The sequence below is a fragment of the Trachemys scripta genome, chromosome 3 (genome assembly GCF_013100865.1).
Source record: "Trachemys scripta elegans isolate TJP31775 chromosome 3, CAS_Tse_1.0, whole genome shotgun sequence".
Classification (NCBI taxonomy): Eukaryota; Metazoa; Chordata; order Testudines; family Emydidae; genus Trachemys; species Trachemys scripta.
In genome coordinates, this window is record NC_048300.1 from 10,376,149 (window position 1) to 10,395,544 (window position 19,396).

Here is a 19,396-nt window from a genome sequence, read left to right on the forward strand (position 1 = left end):
TCTCTGTCCCTGGCAGGCGTGGGGCCACGGCTCCTCTCCGGCTTCAAGAGAAGCCGCGGCCCCACGCCTGCCGGGGACAGAGAGCTCCAGGTCTGCGGGCGCCGGTGCTCTCTGTCCCCGGCAGGCGTGGGGCCGCGGCTCCGCTCCGGCTTGGAGAGAAGCCATGGCCCCACACCTGCCGGGGACAGAGAGCTCCAGGTCTGCAGGCGCCGGTGCTCTGTCTTCAGCAAGCACGGGGCCACAGCTTCTCTCCCATGCCTGGCACTAGGCGGGGGCACATCAATGTCCCGGCAGGCGTCATGGTACATACTGTATTACTGTATGTCTTAAACTGGGGCCAAATTGTGATCACATTATATGCGATTTCGCATTATGGCGGGGCGCCTTATTGCGGGGTTTGACTGTAGTATATTCATAGGCACCTCTAAAATTCAAATGTTTCAACTCAATCCAGAACTCCAGGGCTTACGTAATAAAGTTTTGTGGTGAAATCCTGACCCTACTGGAGTCACTGAGAGTTTTGTCATTGACTTCAGTGAGGCTGGATTTCATTCACAGTACCTGCTCGCTGACATGGAACGCTGCGTAATATAACGTGTTGGGTAGCATGTACCAGGCGATGCCCTGTGTGTTCTCTTTGGTATTCCATTTTCACACTTAAACGAATACTGCTACCACATAGAAGCCACAGCAGGAACGATATCCTACAGCAGAAGGACTAACTGAGAGCAGGACTTGCCTGACATTATCAGGGCTTAAAGGCAAGCAAGAGAAAATAATTTCATTGCAGGAAGTCACAGATCTGGACATTTCAGGATGTTTCTGAAGATACAACTCCAACACCCTGATTCTAACATATTTGACACTTTAGAAATGGACGGAGAGACAGAACTGTCTCTTCAAGGCAGAGTCTATCACATTGGGTATTGATTTATCTGAACTGACAAATATATTGATGTAATTTTGTCGACTGCAATAACTTGTTAATCCCTTGTCCCCAGGGAGAAGACGGAAATGATTCGATCGTATATCCAGGAAGTGGTGCAGTACATAAAGAGGGTACGTTAGTCTGTTGTATTTATATTGTTTGTAAAACTTCAGCTTTTACAGATTACCGTTTGACTGGAAATTATCCGTGGAGTGATTATGAGCATATACATTCCACTGTAGGTGTACGTGCACCCAACGCACTCAAGTCAGAGACTTTTGCAAGCAGTACCACTAGGGGGCGCATTCCCTCCCCATGCACAGAGCCAAGGGCATAAAAGGGGCATAGCCGCCACCTTGCTCTCTCAGTTCCCTCTCATCACCCATGGCGATATTTAGAGTTCCCCAGCATTCATGAGCCTTGGTTAGCCAACTTAAGGATTTCCTCACACAAGGAGGGCCCCTCCAGCTGCCATGACTCCAAAGCTAGTTTCGGGTGAGAATCATAGATCTCCTTCCTCTCCTGCGGCCTCCTCAACAGGTTCAGAACTTTGAGGCAGATAGGCTGCACCCCTCATCTCAAACAATGGTGCTAAAAGTCCGCCGGTGCCCACTCAACACTCCCTGTACACTATCTGAGGCTGCACCACTGATGCTAGCTCCAGTGGGGCTGTCAAGACCAGTGCTTTCTCCCTTACTGGAGAGATCTTTAACCCCAGCACTGGTGGATCCAATACCATCTCCAGCAACAGAAAATTTACCTTCATTGTTGGTGCTTGTCTGCTTCCACCAGCACCGTCAGATACTTCATCCTACCTTTGGTGCAGCACTGTGTATCTCCTGTGCCCAGGACTCCACCAGTAACCACTGGACTTTCCTGTCCATTCAATGAAAAGAGAGTTATCTTTCCTCCTCGTCAGACTCGGACAATGATAGACCTTTATCTCTGAGGTCTTTCGGATCTCCATACGGATCTCACTCTAAGCATGCATGACCCATGGAGCAAGATGAGTTATTCATACAGATGCCCTGGTATGGTGCCCTCCACCACAGACATTGCAAACACTGCTATAGTCCCTTTGGCCTCTTAGACTGCTCTCAGGCCCTCTGGACTCCATCAGCTACACAATCCAGGAGGAAGTCACCTCTTCCAACTCCTGTAGCCACTAGTGAAGCTCCTGTGGAACCACGAAATCCTGTCACCCGGCTTTGGAGTACCCAGACCAAGAGGACCCAATAGAAGAACTCCAAGATATTCCTCCTCTTCTGCAGATGAGTCCATCGCACTTGAGTCAACTTCAGCTCTGCCTGAGCACTTTAAGGTCTTTCAAGACTTTAGAAGGAGGGTGGCTGCTTCCCTAGGAGCACAGGTGGAACTTTTGCAAGATAATCTGCACGAGCTATTAGATATCCTGCAGACTGGGAAAGGTCAGCCTTCCCATTAACGAAACCCTGCTGGAACCTGCTAAGACCCTTTGGCAGACACTCATTTCACTTCCACCCACTGCCAAATGTGTGGATAGACGATATAAGGTTTCCCAGCAAGAACACGATTATTTTTCACTCACCCTACCCCAGATTCTTTAGTTGTCACAGTGATGAATGAACAATTGAGGCAGTTGCTCCCCAAGGCTACCCCCAAAGACAAGGAATTTATGAGACTGGATTTATACAGTAGAGAGGCCTATACCTCCATAAGCCTTCAAATTAGTGTGTCAAACTGTCAGGCTTTATTGGCCAAGAATTCCTTTATTAATTGGAGGGCAATTTCTAAATTCACAGATAAGTTGCCAGAGGACTATAAAGAACAGTTCTTGGCTATAGCCTCTGAAGGTCACCTCACTGCCCAGACATCTCTAAATGGCTATCGACACAGCTGAAATGGCTTCATTTTCAATGGTGACAGCCGTCTCAATGAGGTATTCTTGTTAGTTACAGACCTCCTGCGTCCCAAGGGAACTTCAAAATACAATAGAAAACTTGCCATTTGGGGGCACTAAGCTCTTTTCTCGAAAGACTGATGTTCATGGTGTGAAGATTCCTGTGCGACTCTTTGCTCTCTCAATATCTGTACCCCAGTGATGAAGAGGAAATATTTTAGACCACAGGGACAATATGAACTTTAAGATCATTCTAGACAGAGATCTAAGCCTTCTAGATGTTGCCCATCAGCTTTGTCCACAGAAGGCCTTTCTCACCAGACCTCTGCTTCAAAACAGTCATTTTGGCATCACAGTCGAAGACGGCATACTGACAGTAAATCATCTCCAAAGTTTCGGCTGCCTATTTGGAAATTGCCTACCTTCCTGTTACAGTACATGGACAGAAATCTCTTCTCAGCCAATTCACTTCCCACCCTACCTTCCCCATCCCTTTTCAGGGACCCATCTCACGAGGCTGTATTAATGCAAGACGTACAGTCTCTTGGATCTGGGCACAATAGAGGAAGCTCTTTATCAGCACAGAGGGAAAGGCTTTTATTCCCACTATGTCCTGATTCCAATAGAGGTACCACTAGGCATGTACTGCCTAGTGGCACTGATGGCAAAAGTCTCTGACTTAAGTGCATTGGGTGTAGATACACCTACAGTGGAATGTATAAGTACATAAAACATCCTGAAGAACAACTGTTATTGTACAGGTGAGTAACCATTTTTTCTAAAGTTTTAAATGAAGGTTTTAAAATTTCAACTTTTTGTGCAACTGCCATACAGATTATTTGTATATTACTGTATATGAAATTAGAATTTTATGTCTTTTTTTGAACAATCAGTGACAGGGGGGATTAAATTCTTTTTCTCATCTGAATCTAGATTTATTTTGATCTTTGTGCAGTTTTTATTCATGGAAACCATGTATGGCCTCTTGCCTTCAGGTATTGGAGAAACATTTTTGTAAATTGGTTTGCAGTCTCAAGAATGCAATGATGGCTTAAAGAACTCTGAGAACCAAAAAACAATTAGTTACAGCATATGCTTTATTCTTTATTTGGTTTGTAGAACTGCTGAAATGCATAAGTATTCAAAGGAGAGCTCTGCAAAATAAAATACTTTTGTTTCATGGAAATTCAAGAGAAAATGGTTTTATGGTTTTAACTGTTTTTATGTTGTATTGAGCCCCAAATTTTGCTTTGTGAAATGTGGATTAAAATGTTTTCAAATAAAAAATATGCAAAATAAACTCCCATGAATTTCTTTAGGTCTACAGTGCAGAACTATTTTAATTCAACAGCTGGGTCATTTTTGCTCACAAAGGCCCCAGTACAGGAAACCACTTAAGAATATGCTTAACTTTAAGCATGTGTTTCATTTCCGTGGAAGGCAAGTGCATGTATATGTACTTTGCTGAACCAGGGCCCAAGTTCTGGACTGTAGCCAAAAATATGTGAACATGTTTCCTTATTCAAGGCCCTAGTCCTGCAAAGAGTTCCTTTTGGGTGCAGGAATTAGCCATACAAGGCTTCTTGTAGGATGGGGATCAACGTTTGCAATAAAATATTATTTTTAGGAGCATTGCATTGTCACGGATATTTTGACTCTGAATGCCTCCTGTGAAGTTTATATGCAGTGTTGTTGTAGCCATGTCAGGCCCAGGATATTAGAGAGACAAGCTTGTCTCTCTCACCAACAGAAGTTGATCCAATTATCTCACCCACCTTGTCTCTCCTGTGAAATGTGTGGTGTAGGCACCCGTAGAAGCAGGGCCGGCGCTTCCATTAGGCAACCTAGGTGGTTGCCTAGGGCACCAGGATTTGGGGGGGCGGCATTTCGGCGGCGGGGGGGTCCTTCCACACTCCGGGTCTTCGGCGGCAATTCTGCGGTGGGTCCTTCACTCACTCCGGGACCTGCCGCCGAAGTTCCCCGAAGACTGGGAGCGTGGAAGGCCCCCCCCGCCTCCGCCGCAGAATTGCCGATGACGACCGGGAGCACGGAAGGACCCCTGCCTAGGGCGCCAAAAACCCTGGCGCCGCTCCTGCGTAGAAGAACTATTGCCAACAACAGCAGTCATTGGTGCATATCAAAAAGAGGATTACACAGCTATATTAAAAAGGTTTACAGTTGTCATTAGAGAATTGTAATATTTTTAATTGGAAAAAAGCAGATTTGTGTACTGGGTGAAACAGAACTTTTTGCTGTTTTCTTATAGCTAGAAGATGCTCAGAGTAAAAGACAGGAGAAACTTGTAGAAAAACACAAGGAGATTCGTCAGCAAATACTGGATGAAAAGCCCAAGGTAAAAAGTTTTGAACAGTGACATAATGCTTTTAAAAACTTTTTTCAGCAAATGTTCCTACTGTATGCACCGATCAATCTGATACTTGAGAAGTGTGGCGTAGTTTGCACATAGTGAGAGTGTCATAGACAAGTTCCCCAATATTTGAGATTATGAAAAAAGTCAGATAGCAACCTGCTAGTGATTAACCACTTCAGATCCTGATCCCCTGTAGTTAGATCGGTTTTTGAGTCATTGTAAAAGACACCTGGTATAAAGGGTGCTTCTGACCAGCAGAGTGTGCCCTTTGCTGTAATGTTCTTTAGCAATACAAAAACAAAACACAGTTTGCATAAAAAAAGGAGATATCTTTTTAGCCTGCTTAGCTCAAAGCGTTCTCGATAGTAATGACAGCCTGTAAAAATAGATGATGATCATAGATGTTTTTCCATTTGTGGAAAAACAGTGAGATATGTCAAAACGCTGTTGTTGAACATGGCATATTTGCTGAATTTTCTACACTGGATTTTGTGCGTTGAATCTTTTGTATTCTCTTTCATGTCAGCTAAGATCATGTAGTATTCTGAAATCTCTTTCTCTGTGTCTCTCTTTCATTTTGTTTTAGAGATTGTGGGCTGGATCCTGTTACTGCTGAAGCCAATGGGAATCCATTGACTCCAGTGGAGCATATTCAGGTCCCCAAAATGTTGTAAGATTTGTTTCAGGAAGTCATAATTATATCAACAGGCTATTGTACATGAATACGGTGTCATTCAACAGAGTGTTCTTCCTGGTCTAATTCTTCATGGACCATTCTGGTCATCTCTGCTTTCATGTTTCCTATATTAGATCCAGTATGTTACAGACTTCAATTTTAATTTCTGGTCTGTCGACAGCCTAATGTTTCAATGCTTGTATTATAGTTAAACTGGCAGTAATAAGGAATTTTAATTTTGATGGTAGTTAATCAGTGTTGGCCTCCCATTTGTGTGAAATATCAAAAGAATAGATCAAGTAACTATCTTAACAGCTAATGGGTGATAAATGATAAACTTAGTACATTTCTAAAAATTACATATTTTTGTTCATGTAATTTTCTACTTTGATTTTAAAAATAAACTTTATAAAAACAATAATAATAACAGATAACAGTTAGTTATGCCATGGTATCTGTGATCAGAATATATATCTTCCTTAAACGTTCAAAATGCTTCCTTTTTGTGTTTGATCACCAGCTTCTCTTTAGGAATAGCGCTAACTTTTTTTTTACATTAATAGAATTTAAGTGCACAAATATAATGCGAAAATACAAATTCTTAATTAACTTCTTTCCTTCCTTTTTTAATCTCAAGGCTGCTACTGTACTTTTTAGTAAAGCGGTAGCAGATCTGAAATCTGGACTCACTCCCTACCACAAGTGTATGACTTGCATGCAGAGAGAAGGATCATGTGCAGGCCTGGCAGGGTTGGAATCCTCCCACACACATTCATATCCACAACCTCAGGGTAGGGCACGAGGCAACTCTGTCTTTATATGGGCTTCGGCTAGATCCTCTCTGTAGTCAGTGACCCATTGACAATGACTGTAACCTCCCCTTTCAAGGTTCTGCCTTGAGAGCCTGCATAGTGTTGTGCTCCGTAGTGCACCACGGAATCTGCATCCTACCCCTTACCGCATAATGGAAATGATTTCAGGACTGTGCATAGCTTTTACTTGGGCCAAAAGATTTAGTGCAAAACAACAATTCATTTTATAAACAGTTTATTTTTTGCTTTGTATTCAAAGCCAAGCTCCCTTATTAGCAGGGCATTAATATGTAGTAGATCAAAAGTTTCCCCAGTTGTAGATGTTTGAAAGGTGCAGACACAAATATGTACTCTGTAACCTTTCCAGATGTATTTCTTTGAGTACCCCGACATGCATTATTTGTGTATCCAAAGCTCCCATCAAAATTAATGGTAATGTAAGTCCATGGGAGTTTATGGGTACATAAGCAATGCAGGATCAGTCCCTAAATGGTCTAATATGTTTAGGGGATAGCATTAGTTTTGAGTGCTCCTGCCAATAATATCACTGGGGACACCCTTTCAGCCATTCATCATTTTACTTGGCTACTTAGCAGTGACTCACAAAACTTGTTGTCTTATGACTTTACATGCAGAGCCCAGTCATAGACAAAAAGATTATTGCAGTCTTAGCCATTATGTTTGCAGCAGGGCTTGGTAGTTTGCTAAGTTTGTAATTTCCTGTATTGTAAATTCTCTAGTAAACTGGAGAGAACTTTGCCCTAAATAGCTGAGGTTTTATATCTTTTTAAAAAATGCAGAAATCCTGTAGAAAGGTATGCCACAGATAATGGACTTTTGGGTTTTAATTTTTCTAGACTAAGGGACCTCATTCACCACTGATTTACACCTCTAAATACCCCACTGAAGTCGGTAGAATAATAAATCAGTGCAGATTTTTTCCCCTAAACAAGTCCTAGACACAGGGCTACTTTTTACTTTTTCAGCTGCTTGGCTTATAGTTGAAAATAACTTGAACTTCCCATCTACTCTTGTTTGATTCCTGAACTGATGCTGTCAGCAGAAAGGGATGGGAGCGGTCCCTCTGAATACTGTATTCCCCTTGAAGTCAGTGGGAGTTCTGCTTCAATGGAACCAGAATTTCACATTGTATCTGTATAATACCATACTCCCTCTGATCACAAATTCGTCTTTGGTCTTGCAGAGACTAGAAATGTAATAATCTCATGGATGTTTTTCTAATATATGTGTGTGTGAGGACATACCAAACACTTCCAACAAGCTAATGTGGGAGAGCCTCCAGGCAAAGGACAATGTCGCCTTGTTAATTCAAAGACTATGTGCTCATGTGTGGAACAGTAAATATCCTAGCCTTATCCTTCCTTGATTGCCCTCTACTTGAGTGTTATGTGATAGAACGCACGTCAGAGAGAGCTTGTTCAAAGGATTCTCTTACAAATGCATACACTTGAAAGCCACGTAGCAATTGGAATCCATTAGGGTTTCTAATTGATGCCTTCCTCTTGAACATCAGATGTTGACCACTGAAAACAGGTAGATAACTTGACCAGGTGGATTAGTTATAACAATTGAGGGTGGTTCACCTTTGTCCTATGTGATAGTTGCCTCCACTGTCTTCTCCCTGACATTTCCCATCAGTCCAATTATTTCCTTTTGCTCCTTTTTTCCCCCTCTCTCCTTCACCTGCTCTCCTTTTTGCTTTCTATTGTTCACTTCCTATTCATCAACCCCTCTTCTCTTCTCCCCATTCTCATTCCTTGTCTTCTCTCCTTATTTCATTCATTTACATTAAGCCTTCGTCTGCCCCTCTCTTCTTCCCCTTCAGCTGCCTCTCTTGTAAATTCTTGAGGGCTACTGTAGGAACACAGCTCATTACACTTCAGTATGGAATTCAGTACATTCGGGGCAAAGAGTGATCTGGGACGCTTACTGCAGTGCATGTGTAGTACTGTGATATCGAAGTATAACTGAGGGACTTGAGGATGGCATGGTCATTTTATCTCGGTATCTTTGCTTTGGATAATCTGTTCATCCATTTAAACCTAAATTAAGTGCATTTCCAGCCCCTCCTCCCGCATTGCATTGTAATGGCAAAACTCCATCCGTGTGAGAGATGGCAAGGAATTAATTCTTTTGCATGAAAATTGATTGTTACAGTAAATGGACCCTGTCACTGGAGGCAATGAGGGTTTGTCATGGATGTTGACAGGGTCAGAATCAGGCCCATTCCAGTTTGCAACGTTTAGCTCAATCCAGTAGAGCACATTATTATTAACACATTACACTTCTGTAGTGCTTTCCATTCAAAGACCTCAAAGCACTTGACAAACGTTAACTCATTTGGCCCCACGTATATACGGTAGGTAAGTGTTGTTATTATTTACAAATGGAAAAACCCGAAGCACGGTGACAGTAAGTGACTTGCCCAAGGTCATATGGAAGGCAAGGCCTTGCCACAGACCTTCTGTATGATCTTGGGCAAGTCACTTACTGTAGTTAGAACTCCAGACTCCCAGTCTCAGACTGGAGCATTCTTTTTTCCTATTGCTTTTTCTTTTCAATTCATAGCACTTACCCCAAAAGCTAGTTGAATGATGCAAACAGTGGGCTCTATATCCCTTTTACTTAGGAGGTATGTGAATAACCATAGATTATGTAGAAAAGGCCTGGGGAAGCCATATAGCAGAGAAATGGTTATGACATGCCATAGTTTATACATGAAGGGTGGGTGGAGTCTGAGAGCAGTCACTCTGCATGTCATGATTCCCTCTGTAAGAGCCGGACATTTTCTATGCAAGATAAAGCTGCCACAAACCACTTCAATATGGCCGATAAGCTCTACGACCAGCTGCCACTCTCACCACCATTGTAGGAGTCACATATGCCATGCTGCCGTGCCAGAGGAAATCCAATGGCAGCACAACAGGAGAGACTCCTGTCCTGTTAAAGCCTGACCCAGCTCCCGCTGAAGTTGACTGGAATCTTTCCATTGACTTCAGTGGTAACCTCAGTGCCTGGAGGAAGGAAGTCCCAGCACTGTAAGGAGGATGTAATCATCTGTGTTCATGGTCCCACAGCTTATGCTCAGTTTGCATGAATCAGAGGAGAGAGAGATGACCTAGTGTGTTTTGCTAAATTGCTTTGCATGACCTTCACCTATGACATTTATGATTTTTTCCTCAAAAAACATCTTAAAAGCAAATGTACTTTTCATTTAAAATGGTTTATAAATGGAGGCTAGTATAAGAATCTGATGTATGCTAAATAATTGAAAAACACAAGCTTATTATCTCACAGTTTGTTATGCATTATTAATTGCGCCCAGTGTGTGTATACATTGCTATACCTAATCAATAATTTATACCAGGGCCGTGCCTGAAAAATTTATGGGGACTTAAAATGACACGTTTTCAAGGAGCAAAGTAATGAGCCACTCCAACTCTGAAATAATAATCCTCCTGTAACTCCAGCGTCATCATCCTGTTGAAACAATGCCTTGCAAAAACAATGGATGACTTCTCCCCCCCGCCAGGTGCAGTAGTTAAATTCAATTATTTGAAAGCACAATGAAGGGGGAATGATCCTGCAGTCACAGACATTCTTAAAATATCTTTTTTGTAGACGACAGTTTGGTTGTCTAATACCCGTTTTGTGGTTTTTGTTTCAAATCATTCATTTTACTCCTGCAAATACTGTAAGTGAATGAAATGGGGCTGTTCATAAAAGTTAGGTCAGCAGGATTCTCTCTCTAATTTTTGAGAATAGTCACTGTACAGTGAATATGATTCACAGAACTTTTGAAATTACTTTAGGTACGTCTTTATCCATTCTCAGAGCCCAGGATTGCTACTTTAAATCAATTCAGGGGAAAGAAAGCAATTCCCAGGGAGTTTTATGGCTCTTCCAATATGTTTTCAGGTCATTGCATTTTGCACAAGAAGCCCGTACCCCATTTTCTCCACTCAGTGCCCTGGTAAGAAGCCAATCCTCCTTTCAGGACCAGCTGGGCTAGACACACTTCTATCCAACTCCTGTCAGACCCGTTCAAGTTTCTACTGCACAGGATCACTCAAAAATGTTAGGGATAGAGTTTTGCAAAGTGATGATTTCAGTTTGCAGGGCTTCACAAAGACCTTGGATACTATAGACTCATATTGACATGGAGGAAGCGGCCTTCTTAAAGTGTTCCCCATCTTAATCCCCCCTTCCTGCACTCCCAGAGGTAAATAGTCTTTTCTGTGCAGTGGATAGTTTTAATCCCTCCAGATTTGAAAAAGACATTTCGCAACTTTTAAGAACCTGCAGCTTTTAAAGTACATGAATTATACCAATGCCTAGCAGTAAAACACAGAAGGAATAAAGAGGATTTAAAATAATGTACTGTTTTTTTCATTGTTCAACTTTTTTTCTAGGCTTGTAAATCTAAATCCGTCAGAGTCATACAAGTTAACGGTCTCTATGCCTTCTTAAGTAGGCAATAGCACAGAGGCATGCATGACATTTACTCAGTCTCAATGAACTGCAAACCTTTTAAAAGAATATTTTTACAAAAAGAAATTTCCCTGGGCTGAGATTTTCAAAGCCACCTCAGGGCTTGGTCCCGCAAGGTGCTAAGCACTCTGGTCTCAATCTGGCAATGTGCTTAAGCACATGCTTAACTGTAAGCACATGAATAGTCCCATTGATTTCATTAACTTAAAGCAAAGTATGGGCTTAGTTGCTCTCAGGTGCTCACAGGATCAAGCCCTAAGAAATGGGCATCCAAATCATCTAGGCAGCTTTGAATATCTCAGCTCTGATGTTTGTGTGTAGTTTTGTGTTACAGTTGGGTGAAATTCGTAGGCTTTCCCTAGAATGTGTTGTGGTCATTGAATAGGCTGGTCTGGATCTCACACTGGTTTTGTTCAAGTAAAACTCAGTGGAATGACTCCAAATCGTCACCAGTGTGAGATCAGAATCCTGCCCATAGTCTTCAGCCTCAGTCACAAATAAGCAGAGAGGCCTTCACAAGTGAAAAGAGTGAAAACTGGAGCTTTCTTATATGCTTTTTATTCATATAGATCCCCTCTTTTAATAACTTTATGTTTCCAGCACAATATACATTACAGTTCTAAAGATGGCTAACAGGTCACAAATGATACATGTAACAATCTGAAGTGATATTCAGTATGTTAATTAAATCTCTTTTTGTGATGATACAGTGCACACATGTGTCACTTGGGAATTCTAGCTTTCAAATCAAATAGCCCAAATGCCTACAACAAATTTCCAATGGAAATTTGCAAATAGCTTCTACTTTTATTTTAATGACTTGCAACTTCATTTATTTTTAATAAGGATGTCACAGACCCCTTGTAGCAAGAAAATATAAGTAATTATTTTAATGCAAACTAGAGAAGGGATATGTTAAGAAAACTGTTTTTCTTCCACAGAGGGCATTTTTCCAGACATGTATTTAGTGTTAGTGTTCCTTGTAGTAGGTGCCAGAGGAAATCTAATTTTTTGAGAGCTGTAAGGAATTGAGATTGAGAGGACTGAAAGGCCAAAGTTTGTTTTCATTTTTCACCAATGTAAATCTTATTTCAGCTGACTCACTCTTGAATGCACGGGTGAGATTGAGAGCAGCATGTGGTCCAGAGTATATTTCAAGTAGTTGAAAAGTTTGATTTGTGAAGGTCATTGTTTTGTAAGGGTCTAGGCAAGTTAGACAGTGTCCACCTCAACTGGCTACCTAACATATTTCTGAGCCCCTTCCGGCGTTTTGAAGTCTTTCTTAAGCATTCTCACTTCTCCTATTCCAAATTTTAAAAAATAACATTCTGAATCAAAACCCAAAGATCGTCTCTGTTATAATGTGCAAACTGCGGTTTCTGAGTGAGAGGTGAACGTTCATCAGTTGCGTTAGGCAGCAGTCCGCTGCTGGAAACATTGGAACAGATATGATGTTGTGTCCAACAGGAGGCCAAGCACAGATGCTGCAGCTTGGGAGGAGTTGAGGGCAAAGGTAACTAAGCCATCTTTGTACCATCTGAATTACAACTCGGGGTGACACAGCCCGTGGTTTCAACTAGAGCAGTGCTGAATTACAACACCATGGAGACTCCCTCTTCTGGTCCTCCTGCACACATCCAGCCCCGCCCCCTACACTGGGGGTTTCCACTGAGACAGCATAGAGCTTCATATTCAGCCCTCCTAGCTCCTGCAGTAGGGTAGTTCTCGCCAGACAATGCAGTGCCTTACTGCCCCTGTATGCCACTAGGGTAGCATATAGGGGTTGGGTTGGAGGCTAGAATCCGCTCCATTGGTTGTAAGGGATAAAGCAGCGAGCATTCTGCTATTTAGCATTATGCAGTTACTTACAAAGAGATCTCCTCTGATGATAGCTGATTCTTCCTAATGGCCAGTCCTTTGAAATGACCAATATTCATCTTTACTTAAGTTCTCAGGTATCTTTTCTCACAGTGGTGGGCCTAGCAAATGCCAGCAATAACAACGTGATGATAAAAGATTTGTTAAAAGGTATATAAAGTAATTATTGATTTTGACGCTAGTGCGTGTTTAACTGTTCCCAAGACTATTGTCTCCCTGACATAGAAAGGAAAAGATGATGAAACTCACCTTGCCCTTCATTCAAGAGAAAACCAGACTGGGAAGGAGACATGAAGGTGGACATATAGCTTCTTCCTGCCAAAGCCCATCCCAAGAATAGATAACATCCTAGAGAGAGAGGCTGGTGATGGTGCCCAAACACAGAACTGTTTCTGTGGGCAATATGATTAGGGGCTGTAGATTGCTAAGGTGATACCAGGTCAAGAAACATTGCCTATTTAATACCCAACTGATGTAAGCAGGATAATGCTATAAAGATATCTCACACGTACACTGAGGAATCTCAAAGCTTTTTAGAAGCTATGTACATATAGTAATCATTTCATCATTGAAATTCAGGAGCATACACTTGGCTGTACAAAAAAGTTCTGTGGAATTTTCTGTGTTTATCCAAAGCAGCCAGGATCTCTATTCTGTGTAATACACTGCATGGAAGTTAATGCATCTACCTCTGGAGAAAGACGAACTGAAAATGATAAAAATGAGTTGATGTGTATAGCAGGGTGGCTTGTCCAACAAGGGCTGGAGGCCTAGGGGCCAGCCAATCCTGATCACGGCTATGGATCAGGCGATCCCCCTATAAAGTGCAGCAGGAGGCCGTCATGAAATAGGGGTGCTCAGACTCGGCAGAGAGTCCTGGGTGTTGAGGCTGAGACTCTAGGCAGGTAGGGCCTGGGAGTGGCCTGTCAAACCAGGAAAGGGCCCAGGCAGAAAGGCCTTGGAGTAGGAAGAGAAATTTTGCTTTGTGTGGACTTTAGTTGGACTTTAATTTGGGACTTGGCATTTTATTTGGAGTTTATTTTTATATGAATAAACGCAGGCCCCAAGAAGGGTGTATTATTGTCCATAGAAAGTCTGTGTGAAGTTTATTTGGGGAAACTGAGGTGAAGGGCTGCCCTGAGGATATGGAAACTCGATGACAACATGATTATGAGTTTGCAGAGATTCATGACAGAATGTTTACAAAAGCTTACAATTACTGAATTAGACCTCATTGATGTTTAAACCCCAGAAGGAAAGCCTCATGAGAGAAGAACAAGTGCAGTTCTCCAAAGGGGATTACTTTTGCATACCAAAGCTAAATAATTGAAAGGGCCCTAACAGGAAATGTTTGAATACTTTTTAATATTCACTGTTAACTTTCCATTTTTTATGACATCCCTCTTTGAAATTTGAAATAATTTTCCTCACTAATCTTGCCTTTTGTTTCAAAACCCTTGACTTTTCCCATCCTCCCTGTGGAGCTCAGGAACCGAGTGTTTATTAACATAGTGTTTATTACCCCTAAAATAAGTACCATATATTGTAAGCGCTTTGTAATCTCAAGCCATGGTGCAGCTCCAGGAATGAGCTCCACAAAGACGGACCCCTGCAACCATACAGAACTCTTTGCTATATCCATCCCTGTGCATCAGAATGACCATATTTGTATTATTTAACTGCTGCTGTGAGGTAAACTCAAGGACTGAAGCACAATACTTCATGGCTGGTTAGGAATTACAAAACTAATGGCCATAGTTTTTAATAAATATTAATATTTATTACGGTAACCTTGTCTAAAAGATCAAAACAGAGGTGAAATAGGAAAAATACATAGACTAATACTGCATAATCAACTAATAGAGAAATCAATGCAAATCTTGCAGAGACTTAAGCACACGTATAATTTATGCATGTAAGTAGTTCCTTTAGGCATATGCTTATGTCTGCAGGATCAGGCCCCAAAAGAGGAGGAAGGAATTGGAATGATTGGATTTTGTAAATCTGGCAGTTCTCTAAAATCAAGATCTAAGGTAGTCTATATAAGTACTACCGTGGCAATATATATTGTAGCTTTAAGTTGATATATATATAAGGAAACACTCCAATAAGCTAAAAATCATAGTAAATGAAGACTCCCCAAACTAAGGCTAACTAAAGATATCAAGAATATTGTGACATTTCCATAGCTATAAGTCCATTAAAACTTGCACATAGAATGGAGACAAAAATCCGAAACCTCAGAATTTCTCATGGAGCTGGAAGTCTGCAATATTTTGTTATGGAAACACCTGCAGCAAGAACAATTTAGTGTTTCCAAAATGAAATAAGGTCCCCATGTTCCAAGCTCCCCACAGCTGGGAGCTCTGGCTCACCAAGGAGCTGGGGCACTTGGGAAGCAAGGCTCAGTCAGGGCTTCCAGGTTCCTGGCTTCCCAGGAAGCCCTGGTAGCTTGGCACCTGACCTGCTAGGGAGCTGAGGTTCCCAGGGTTTTCTGACTGCTTAGCAGCCTGCCAGGAGTCTGGAAGCCCTGAGTTCCTCAGCTCCACAGGAGCCTCCAGGTAAGTTGTCATGGTGCCTGGCATCTGGGAGCCCCAGAAATCATGGTGCCTGCTAGGAGCTGGGAAGGTAAGCAGATGAGCCAGCAGGAAACTTCCTGGCTCCTGCAAAAGAAATATCAGAATCAACACATTCCTGTGGAAGGTTTCGCTTTTGATAAACTGGCATGTTCCAACAGAAATATTTTTCGTCAGAAAATTTCCAACTGGCTCTACTGAGCACCCACACCTGTCAAAGTAAATTAGTATACGCAGAAGCACTCCGATACTATAGTGATGAGCTCCATAGAAAACCCCATGAAGAAATAAATAATTCTGTCATCAGAGCAGGGTTTGAATAGTGTGCAGTAAAAAAAGGCCTGGGTCACACACTGAACAATGAGGAGAAAAAAATGTTGAAGATGCTCATTAAGTAAGTACAGTGCGTTCTGTGCATTGAATGAGGCAGGGGCCTGTGGAAATAGTAAAATGTGATAATGTAGTTAAAGACAGTATCATAATGCATACGTGTCCACATTAAGGTGGCACAGGCAACATTCTGCCATTTCCAATGATTGAGCACTTGACTTTGCAACTTTAATAATGTTATTTTAATGAAATTGTGTGTGTGTAATATATATATGTGTAAAATATATATAAAATACACACACAATTACATCTATATCTATCTATATTTGTATAGAGGATATAGATATAGATAAATGCACACACTGGGTATCTAACCTTTAGATTCTTATGCAGCTCCCACCAATGTCATATATAAACATTTTACAAAATTAGGAAATGTACACCTAATTATGTATTTTTCTCTTTCCACGCCAGTCTGTAGAGACTAGGCTTTTGCTGTTGTTGTTGTTGTTTGTTAGAGATAGTCAAAATCATTTGGCAAGGTAGGGTTTAATGGCTGCTAGGGTTGAATAGAATTGAGTTTTCTCTCTTTCATTCACAACCAGGGTATAGGCTCGTGATTTTCATCACTTATAGTCAAGTTTTCTTCCCGTCTGCTTCTTCCATCAGAGGCTGGCAGAGAATGATGGGGATCTGTGGGAATGATGGGGAGGAAAGTTGACATTTCAGTGATGATTGATGTGGTCTTAGTGATTCCCTACACTTTCGATTCCACAGCCTTTTGGTGGGCGGGGGGAGGAAAGTTAACTTCAGAGAAGTTTTGGAATGTGACTGGGCACATAAGGCTCTGGGATGGACCACTGGATGATTTCTTGCCTATAGACATGGAGGTTTCTGATCTTCACCTGGAGAAGATGGTGTCAGTTAGGAGAGGCAGGCCTAATTCAGACACGGGTAGATATGGACTCTGCACCAAGAATGGGAAAGATGAAGAGCTAAATTGCTGCAGAGTTAAAATTTCCAAGCTAGTGAGGGGTCCAAAGAACGTCTCTTGGAAGATTCCTGTGAAACAGATTCAACCTGAAAGTGTTCCAGTGCTTAAATAAAAGGGTGGGTGGATAGCCTCTGGGTTTTGATCTTCACCTCAAACTCCTTGGATAGTTGGCATAAGTACCTCTCCTTTTTACCACCTGATTTAATCCACCCATTCTGGAGGCCTCAAGCGGTGACTACTAGCTTTCTGACCAGGTAAAAAGGGAAGGGAGGATTCCTGTTTGTAACAGGTATATGCTGGTGCTGACAGGCAGACCATCTTCATCTTTCCTTGACTCTCCTCTGTTTCAACCTTTTGCCTCTCCATCAGTTATACTGTTTTTCCTTTGTTCATCTCTTTCTTTCACCCTTTCTCCTTTGTTTTCTCCTGTTGTCTATCCTTACATTATGTTTTTCTTCTCTGCTCTGATTCCTCAATTTTATCCCTTTTTTCCCAGTCCTTGTTTCCCTAGTTAAAATATTCATAGATTGTAAGGCCAGAAGGGACCATTGTGATCATCTAGTCTGATCTCCTGTATAGCACAGGCCATAGAAATTGCCAAAAAATAATTTCTAGAGCAGAACTTTCAGAAGAATAGTCAATCTTGCTTTAAAAGTTTTCAGCGATGGAGACTCCACCATGACCTTTGGTAAATTGTTCCAATGGTTAATTCCTCTCATGTTAAAAATGTACACCTTATTTCCCATCTGAATTTGTCTAGCTTCAGCTTCTAGCCACTGGATCATGTTATACCTTTCTCTGCTACAATGAAGAGCCAACTATTTGTACCTTATGTAGGTACTTATAGACTGTAATCAAGTCACACATAACCTTCTCTTTGTTAAGCTAAATAGATAGACTCAAGGAGCTCAACAAACTGTACGGCATGTTTTCTAACTGTTAAATCATTCTCATTTAATCTCTTCTCTGAACCCTTTCCAATTTATCAACATCCTCCTTGAATTGTGAGTACTGGACATGGTATTCCAGTAGTGGGTCACATCAGTGCTAAATATAGGGATAAAATAATCTTTCTACTCCTACTTGTGACTCCCCTGTTTATGCATCCCAGGAGTACATTCATTCTTTTAGGGAGCTCATGTTCAGCTGATTATCCATCACGACCCCCAAATCTTTTTCAGAGTCATTGCTTCCCAGGATAGAGTCTCCCATCCATTAAGTATGGCCTACATTCCTTGTTCTTCGTATATTTACATTTAGCCATATTAAAATGCATATTGTTTGATTGTGCCCAGTCTACCAAGAGATGTAAATCACCCTGAATCAGTGACCTGTCCTCTTCATAATTTACTATTCCCCCAATTTTTGTGTCATCCACAAACTTTATCAATGATGATTTTGTGTTTCCTTCAAGGTCATTGATAAAGATGTTATATAGCATAAGGCCAATCCCTATTAGAAATAGACCCACTCGATGACAATTCCCCTTTTAGTTGTATTTTAAAACCTATGAATTAGGCAATTTTTAATCCACATAATGTGTAATTTTATATCTCGTTTTTTAATCAAAATGTCATGCCTTACAGAAGTCTAAGTATATTATGTTAACACGATTGCCTTCATCAACCAAACTTGTAATCTCATAAAAAAAATTAAAGTTAGTTTGACAGGATCTTTTTTCTATAAACCCATGTTGATTTGTGTTAACTACATTACCCTCCTTTAAGTTCTTTATTAATTGAGTTCCATATTAGACACTCCATTACCTTGCCTGGGATTGATGTCATTCTGACAGGCCGATAATTAACTCTGTCATCCTGTTTACCCTTTTTAAAAATTGGAACGACATTAGCTTTCTTCCAGTCTTCTGTAACTTCCACAGTGCTCCAAGACTTCTTGAAAATAAATCTTATTGAAACTAATGGTCCAACGAACTCCTCGGCCAGCTCTTTTAAAACTGTATGAAGCAAGTTATCTGGAGCTGCTGATTTTAAAACGTCTGTCTTTAGTTGCTGCTGTTTAACATCCTCCGGAGATACTAGTGGAATGGTAACACTCTTACCATGAGACTGCAGCATCTGTTTTTTGTCCAAATACAGAACCAAAATGTTAATTGAAAATGTCTGCCTTTACAGCATTATAATTCTACTATTTTCATTTAGTAATAGACTAATACCATTGTGAGGATTCTTTTTGTTCCTAATATATTTTAAAACTCCTCACTGTCCTTAATTCTGGTGGCCATAGATTTCTCCTTGGTGTCCCTTGGCTTCCCTTATTAATTTTCTACAATTCTTAACTTCTGAGTTATATTCATTACTATCAACTTTCCCTTTTCCCATTTGTTATATATTATTTTCACTTTTATTTTGTTCAGCTGCCTTCACTTCTCCTCTAAACCAGGTTGTTTTTTTTAATCAGCACAGCCATCTTCCTTGAT

The 19,396-nt window shown here is 41.2% G+C and overlaps 1 protein-coding gene across 1 annotated transcript in view; it reads left to right on the plus strand.

Annotated features, from left to right (window-relative positions):
• PLCB1 (phospholipase C beta 1) overlaps positions 1-19,396 on the plus strand; it is a gene marked incomplete in the record, with an annotated part of 630,990 nt that overhangs the window by 535,406 nt on the left and 76,188 nt on the right. Inside the window, 2 exon segments of the mRNA XM_034764106.1 lie at positions 1,002-1,059; positions 5,074-5,160. Coding sequence (XP_034619997.1) covers positions 1,002-1,059; positions 5,074-5,160 — 145 coding nt within the window.